This window comes from Poecilia reticulata, linkage group LG12, assembly GCF_000633615.1.
Source record: "Poecilia reticulata strain Guanapo linkage group LG12, Guppy_female_1.0+MT, whole genome shotgun sequence".
NCBI classification, from domain to species: domain Eukaryota; kingdom Metazoa; phylum Chordata; class Actinopteri; order Cyprinodontiformes; family Poeciliidae; genus Poecilia; species Poecilia reticulata.
The window spans coordinates 22,847,591-22,855,995 of NC_024342.1; the positions used below are offsets into that span (position 1 = coordinate 22,847,591).

At 39.6% G+C, this 8,405-nt stretch overlaps 1 protein-coding gene across 1 annotated transcript in view; it reads right to left on the minus strand.

Annotated features, from left to right (window-relative positions):
• Window positions 1–142: 142 nt before the first annotated feature.
• The window catches only part of gsna (gelsolin a), a 9,620-nt gene continuing 1,357 nt past the window's right edge, over window positions 143–8,405 (minus strand). Inside the window, exons 3-10 of the mRNA XM_017307920.1 lie at window positions 8,318–8,405; window positions 7,966–8,056; window positions 4,718–4,888; window positions 2,859–3,036; window positions 2,300–2,421; window positions 2,098–2,175; window positions 1,952–2,012; window positions 143–1,324 (exon numbers count right to left, since the gene is read on the minus strand). Coding sequence (XP_017163409.1) covers window positions 1,155–1,324; window positions 1,952–2,012; window positions 2,098–2,175; window positions 2,300–2,421; window positions 2,859–3,036; window positions 4,718–4,888; window positions 7,966–8,056; window positions 8,318–8,405 — 959 coding nt within the window. The 3' untranslated portion in view covers window positions 143–1,154. The remainder of the gene's footprint in view (window positions 1,325–1,951; window positions 2,013–2,097; window positions 2,176–2,299; window positions 2,422–2,858; window positions 3,037–4,717; window positions 4,889–7,965; window positions 8,057–8,317) is intronic.

Sequence of the window (8,405 nt, forward strand, 5' to 3'; positions counted from 1 at the left end):
TCCAAAATGTCATTAATAAATGCTTGAAAAATTAAAAACATTTTCTGGAAAAGTGTAAAATCTGAAAAAGAAACCCTGAATTCCAACATTCTGTTTCTTTTCCCTCCCACCAATCAGTGGTCATAATGTTTTGGCTGATCAGTTTGTGCTGCTGCAGCAGTTTAGTAGTTTTCTGTAGAAAGAGCGGAATCACATCTTTATCAMAGGAGGAAGAAAAACCTCCAACTGCACCCCACGGCTCTGTGGTCAGAGCAAATTTACAACAACAAAAAATTGAATTTTTTAAATTTGAGAAAATTTCTGCCAAAAATCCTGAAAATATTTGAGACAAAACAAGGAAATTTCTGAATAAAAGATTCAGAAATCATTTTTACAGGAAATTTGCCAGATTTTTGACTTTCAGAAATGACCCGAGTTTCAAAAGTTGATMGTTTTTTAGTTTTGAAACTCGGAAATTTCTACTGTTTTTTTTTTTTCTCAAACATTTTTGAGGTTAATCTAAGAATTGTTATCTACAATTTCCATAATATGTTGTTGTAATTTTTACATGTTTTACTTTTGAAAAACATAAATTTAAAGCTTTTGTTAAAAACTCCTTACACACCAGAGCTCAGGCTGTGTTCAAAGTTTATGCATCTAATTTTTTTAYCAGCTTGTTTTCTGTGATTTTTAAATTCAATATTGAATATTTATGAGGACTTTAAATAAAGACTCGACCCACAGACATGTTTGTGAGCTGGTTTGTGAATGAAAGACGACAGAAATGTGTTGAATTTGGTTTATTTGAAATAAAAGCAGCTGCATTACTTTTTAAATTAGTCTGCTTTCTGGCGATAATTAAAAAATAAATACAGAAATGAAAGAAATCAGCTAACGGGTCCTGTACCTTTAAAACGATAAACTAAATGAGATTAAGGCATCGCTTGTTTTCCTTCTGAGCTGCGGATTCAATATAAAATTAGGACAGTCTTCGATAAAAGTGCAAAACAAAATGTCTCCTGCTTGTTCTAATACAAACGAAGGCACTGATGTGGCACTAATGGCAGAAAAACTAGCTAAAAAACTAAAGTGAGCTGGAAGCTAAGAAACAAAGCCATTCCTGGCGTTCGTTGCATGATGCTTGAAGAGGAAGAGTGACGATGGTGGTGATTCGCTCACAGAGCCAGTTCTGCCATGGCCCGCTCCAGCGGGTCGCTGGTCCAGTAGTCGTGGTCCCAGCCCAGGAACCAGCCGGTGAACGTGGGCGGCTCGAAGCCCTGCTTGATCTTGACGATGGGGGTCCGGGCGTCTCTGTTGGCCGGGTCGGTCTCGATGTAGCGCAGCGCTGAGGGAGCAGGAAGCCATCTTTACTGTTTTCATCAGGGTCGTAACTGAATGTTCTTAAAGGGCCRGTTCAGCCAGAATATACTGATAAAACCAATTAAACTGGTAAAATATCAGCATTCAGTAAGTGTTTCTTTAAATTAAATAATATTAAACATCCTTTCAATCAAAATGACAGATTTTGTGGTGCTAATTTAGGAATAAATGTGGCTTTTTAATAATCTCCATATCGATCACGGACTATAGCCTGAGGCTGAGGCAGCTGTCACTTTTGTTTTGGCCAATTTTGAGAAAAAAAATTGCAGTAAATATCAGAAAAATTTTGATTTTGTGGGAATTTTGCAGATTAGTGAAAAACTGGAGGGACTTATTGATGTAATTTGGAGAGGGCCACATAAAAAGCTGCAGCGGGCCAGATTTGGCCCCTTTTTAAAACCAATATTAAGAAATTATTGACTTAAACAAGTTCACGTTTCTTGCTGAAAAGGTACTTGAAAGCTAGTTTTTTCTTATTTCAAGAGTGATCTGCACTAGAAACTGGACTAAATAGTTGGTAAGATTTCGTGTTTTTACAGTGAACTCTTTAGTTTCTGTCTGTAAGGTGTGAATATTTTCTGTTTATTCTCACCAGACGCCATGGCTTCAGTTTTTTCTTCCTCCTGAGCTTCATTCCCGATCCAAACAAACAGCTGAAGTGAAAAAGTTTTGGTTCAGGTTATATTGTCGTCCTTAATAGCACAGAACTGATAGCAGACAGGAAGTTGTGATGTTTACCTGCTCCCAGGTGTCGAGGATCATGACGTCATCAGTGGCGAGGTCATCCTGGGTCATCTCCCCGGGAACCTCCTCGATCTGTGAGGGGGAACGGTTGTTATGTAAACATTTTGGGTTAACCGAAGCTAGAATCTCGTCTTAATTTGTTCTCTTTCTCTGGACATTGTCAGGAATTTTAAAATKTTGTTTTGGAAAAACGTACGATGAAGTTCCCGGTTTTATTGGAGCAGGCGAAGAGTCGCGGCGGGTGAGCGTCCATCTTGTCCTTGAGTCTGGTGGAGGTGCGGTACTCCRCCTTCCCGCCCAGCGCGGCCCAGAACTGATCTGGAGAAATAACACGCCGTCACTTTAAGAACCCTTTGTCTTCCAGTAAACCACATTTACTGTAGCTAATRACCGCCTTACACTGCAAAAACACAAAAGCTTAACAAGTATTTTGGTAAGACAAAACTTCCTCCTGTGACTTACCAGTAACTTTTCAGCATGAAACAGGAGCTTGATTTAAGTGAATAATTCCTTCCTATTGATGAAAAAGTTCTAGTTGCAGTGGTAGAATATGTCACCTATAAAATAGGAATTATTCGTGGTATAAGTGAAATAATCTGTCTATATTTAATCAGTATTAGGGAATTATTTACTTAAAACAAGCCCCTTTATCTTGCTACTTCTAAGTTAGTTTTGTCTTATTTCACTAAGATATTTTCACTAGAGACTAGACGATGATTTCTTGGTAAGGTTTTGTGTTTTTACAGTGTGCTCACCAGTTTCTCCTCCCTCTGAAAGCTCGTCGGACGCCGACACTCCCAGGATGCCGCACAGCTGCTGAGCTCCCTGCTTCTCSGTGTCGCTGGCGCCCACTCCCACCCACAGGGAGGCGCCGTCGGGGCTCACAAGAACGAAAGCGTCATTGGAGTTCAGGTTGGAGGCCACGGCGTCGAGCTGCAGGAACACAGAGAGGCTGAAGGCTAAAGGGCTGAAAAAACACTATTTTTGTTTTAGTTTCTAATGCTAAACTAACAGGTAGCTTTTCAGGAAAATATAGGTGCTTGTTTTAAAGGTGACCTATTATGATTCCTTGAACAGGAAGGACACGTCTACCAGAAAAATGTTMATTACAATTTTTTACACATATAATTCTTAGATAATCAGAGTTTAGTCGAATTAGTTCTGCTTATTTTGAGCTGTTTTCGGGCATCTTGTCACTTTAAATCCAAATAATTTGCTGCTATTCTCAACGTTTACACTCACACGTAAAAATGACTGCAAACAAATGTGTAGTTACACAATTGTGTAATTGAAAAGCAGAAGTGGAGCCTCCTGCGCGACAACAAGAATGCAGGTTCCTGTATGGTAAGTCAACAGCAAAACACTTGTCTTTTCCAGCAGCCATTGTGGTTAAAACTAGTTGACCAAACTTGTTGGAGCTCAGCTTGKGTTGCTGGGTGACGGGTGGAACTCTGCTGGGGTTCCTAGGTAGCAGCTGAGTTCCCTCGGTTGTGTTTTTAACAATCAGGAAGTTTTTGAAACTGCTAATTTTCCAGACRCCAAAAAACATGAAACAACCAGCAGAGTGATTGTTTTTTAAAGGTTTAGACCAATTTTAGAAGCAGTAACAACCCAAAGGGTTTATTAAAAATGTGCAAAATGTGAATTTTGCATAATAGGTCCGCTTTAAGTCAGTAAATCCTTAATATTAATGAATAAGTACTAGATATAATTTAAATAATCTGACTGTGGAATTAGAACTTTTTATTAATATTAAGGAACTATTGGCTTAAATCAAGCTCCTATTGCTGAAAAGTTACTTGTAAGTTAGTTTTCTTATTTAAAGTGTAATAAGATACATCAGTGGAACATGAGTCAGACGCATATCTGAGATTATATCACCACAAACTGTTTGTCATTGTTTGCTTACATAKATATTTGCGCTCACATCAGTTTCACTGCAGAATTAGATAGATGGAACTAAAACATTGCCACAGAAATGCTSTTTTTAGRGCAAAGCAATGAAAAGTGAGRGAGTTAAAACACCCAGATACTCCCACWGCKGTTCCTTAATATTGATTTAAAAGTTTTAATTTGACTGGAACATTATTTAAATTATAACAAGACATTTTTGCCATATGAAAAGTGAAATAATCTGCCAGTGAAACTGAGTTTTTAATCAATATTAACATGTTAATTAACTTTTTAACAACATTAATGTTGTTAAAAAGTTACTTGTAAGTTAGTTTTTCCTTATTTCAATTAGATATTTGCAGTAGAAACTGGACTAAAAATACTTCGGKTTTYTTTTGCAGCGCATCAATTCGTAGTCAAACAAGAGCAAATGGTGTTCGGGGACTATTTTCAGCAGCGGATTAATACAGATCTAGAAGGTTTATGATGCCAGCAGGACGGCGCCTGAAAATAAACTACAGTGTGTCTGTTAATAACCGAGCAGACCTCTCACTGCGGCGCTGCATGGCGTTTAATCTGCTCTGAGGCGCAGAGGAATCAGCTCTGCTCCGGCTAAGCAGGCGACACTTGTTAAGGCTGGCGCCGGGCCTCTTCACGGGATAAATAGACTCCAAATAGATAAACGAGAAGCAGRCAGAACAACGTGACGATCACCACTCACCTCCACGGCTCTGGTGTGCCCCGCAGAGTTGGAGCGCACCTGGAAGAGCCGGGTCTCTGCTGGAGCCGACTGGCCYCCGTCCCTGGACGTCCCGCCCCTGWAGACCACCATGGGCTGGCCRCCGAACAGGCTCATGAGGTGGGCCGGCTCCTTGCCCTGGACCACCCTCACCTGGCGCACAGACAGCAGCGTTAGACGGGACGCTCAGAGYTGTGAGTTATCCACATCAGATGCGCCACAGCGACTCATCAAATGCTGATCAAGATTAACGTCATCAAAACGATCAATTAATACAATCATGTTATAGTCTACACAATCACTACTGAGTGCAAACATATGACTGGAAATGTGAGTTGTCATTAAAACTCTACAAGCAGGTTGAGACTCAATCACTGTTAATCCATGTGCAAACATTTTGATGGAAAGTTTAGAGGAAGGAAAAACTGATTAAATTAATTCAACTGCTTATTGGCACCCTCTAAATGTAGGGTAAGCCATGATAGACCATCTTTAACCAAGCTGGCTGTTCACTAATATACAGACATATTGATGGAAAGTTTAGTGGAAGGAAAAACATCTACAACTTCTGGCTGGACAGACTCCAAATACCCTCTGCACACAAGGTAAGTCGCAGCATACTGCTGCAGAACAAGCTGGCTGTTCACAGTATGAAATATTATGTGTGGAAAGTTTAGTGGAAGGAAAAAGTATATGTAGGCAAGCTACAACTATGGCTTACCCACTCTGAGTTGTTGTTAAAATGCTCAACAAGCAGGCTAAAACTCAAGGATCATCACTAAAGAAGCTGGCTGGTAACCATAGTGCAAGTATATAAATGTAAAGTTGAGTGGAAGGAAAACGAGTTTTTAAAAAATGTACAACTCCTGACTGGACAGCCATTGACAACGTTCACATGGAGGGTAAGCCACAAAAACCAAATTTCTAGTAAAGCAAACTATCCAAACATTCATCTCAAGTTTTAAAAAAGAACTTCTTCCTTCCACTAAACTTKTCATGACTATGTATCATGTGAACAGCCAGCTTATTTAGTGACTTAGCCTTCTTGTAGAGTGTTYTATTGACAACTCACAGTTGAATCTTGCCTACAAACATATTTCTACCACACTTTTTCCTTCCACTCAACTTTCAATCAACATGCTTTCACAGTGAGCTGACAGCTAATYTAGGAATTGTTTATTGTGACTTCCTCTATCAATCTGCAAGCCATGATGTCACATTTTTATGTTAAAATTCCCTTTTAGATTTTTTAGGTCCCATTTAATTTTTTTTTTTTTTAAACTATGAGCAGAAAATCATGGAAATTAAAAGAATTGAATGTTTTAAATACGTTCTGTAATAAATTGTTCTGTGCTGCAGTTTTTATAATGAACACYAGATGGCAGCAGAGAGTTAAACTGTCATCTTTATTTTTAGCTGTGACGCGGCGCCGTCAGTCAAGAATCCAGATCATGCTAATCCCGAACGTGCGAGAGCAGAGCCAGGAGAGAGAAATATTTACAGACGAGCTTCGGATCAGATCAGCAGACGTGATGAACGTTTGAAACATGACGTTTGACACGTTCATCACGTCTGCAGCGCAGTTTGACCAAATATCCGTAAAGCTTTGCAACGGCTGGTGATGTCACTTCCTGTTGGATAAATCACCGTAGTCCGCAGGGAACGGAGCGAACAGGTAGGAGAGGAAAGCAGGAAACGGTCTAGTTCATGTACAAGTCTAGAATATTTATTATTTATGTGGTTTAAAAAGAAAGTACACCCTGCATAAGAACAGCTGATTGATTGATTGAGAAAGTAAATACACCCTTCATCAGGAATAACTCAGTCATTTTCCGTCTTCTTCCAGTGTTGCTTTACTGTTTTTGGGACCTGGTACAACTCCCACAACAGTGATCTAATCAGACTGAGGTCCAGCCTTTGACTAGGACATTGSAACTCTGGYTTTTTTCTTGTTTAATCTGTGCGGTTTTTAGATAAACTTCAGCTTCCAGACTGATGGCCTCACATTGGACTGCACAGAAGAGTTCAAGGTCGACCCAGTGACCCCAACGTGCCCACATCACCACACCGCCACCACTGTGCCTACATGATGAGCTGTGAGTAATTTTCTCCATTCAGGGTTTGTTCTTTACAGACAAATATCTCTACTTTCATGGCTAAGACAGCAAATGTTTTAGTTACTTTTTCCCATATTAAGGAAGCAGCAGGGGTGTACTTAGTTTTAAACAGATTTCTCTTGTGATTTTATAAATATTAAAGTCGTATTAAAGTGAATGACTGAAAATGTGCAAAATTAGTTTGTCTTGCTCACTTCAGGTTCAGTTTTAAAACAAATTTAGATCTCGATAGAACAGAAGGAGGGTGTACTTTCTTTTCAAAATGACTGTGGGCTGGGTGCACAAACTTAAATTTTGCAATAAGTTTTATTTAAATTAAAACAATTTGAGCATTGCAATAGAGGAAAGGGGTTAGTTTGGAGATGATGATGTGGCAGAAGGACATTTTTCTACAACGGCATAAAAAGGCAATTGTAGCTAGAAAGGGGAGTAAATTACTGCCAAAAAACTCAGAAATATATAGATTAATCTCAGGAATGAATCTCAGAAAATTGTCTATGTCTAAATGTTCCAAAAGTTAAATTTTTTTATTTTTGAAATTTATGAATCTTTCCTTACATTTTTTGACTTTTGGAGCTTAGAAATTTCCTTTTTTTTTCTAGAACATTTCTGAAATTTATGACAAAATTTCTGAATTTTTTTTCTTGTAACTTTATTTTACTTTTGGAGCTCAGAAATTCCCTTGTTTTTTCTAGAAAATTTCTGAGATTAATATCAAAATTTCAGAACTTTTTGGCAGAAATTTACTCATCCTTTTTATTTCTTTCATCTACAATGGCCCCAGTACGCCATCGCTGTCTGATTCTGCATGAATGGATTGTTTTCTTGCAGCAACATAAACACCAATGTTTTCCATGCGAAGTGAGGTCAGAAGTAAAGGTCATACAATTAGTTCAACATCAGCGGATGAGAAGCAGGCGGGGAGGGAAATACCTGCGTGGTTATAGGAGCACCAACAACCTGAGGAGGCGGGGCAGAAACCAACGAGCAAAGAAGCAGCGGAAGAAAAATAAAAACAGAACGGGGAATGAAAGGATGGAAAGGTCAGGAGGAAACGGAGCCGAGAGTTGTGCTGAGGAAAGAGGAAGTCGCCATGACAACAACGAGTCGCACCTGGACAGGACCGCCGCCGAGCTCGTCGTCCAGCTGGGAGCCGAGGATCGCACAGGCGCCGATTTCATCCTGACTGGAGTCCGACCCCTGCCTGGAAAACAAAACCAAACATTTTGGAAATAGAAAAGTTATGAGGAAGTTTTCAGTCAGACGGTGAAAAGTCACAAAACGTCAGAGGGCTGTATTAATTTAAAGTTTTGTGGAAGGAAAACATATGGTACAAACAGGGATAAACACAACCTTAAGGTTTAAAATCAAAGCCCATTTGGGCGACCACTGTTAGGTTTAATAAACCACGCTGAAGCAGACGCGTTAGACGAAGGAAAGGAGCTGAAGTGCGGCGTCCTCTCACCACATGTAGATGATGTGTCCCTGCCGTCCTCCATGGCGGTAGTTGTACAGGATGATGTAGCTGTCTCCTCCGAAGAACTGTCCATATG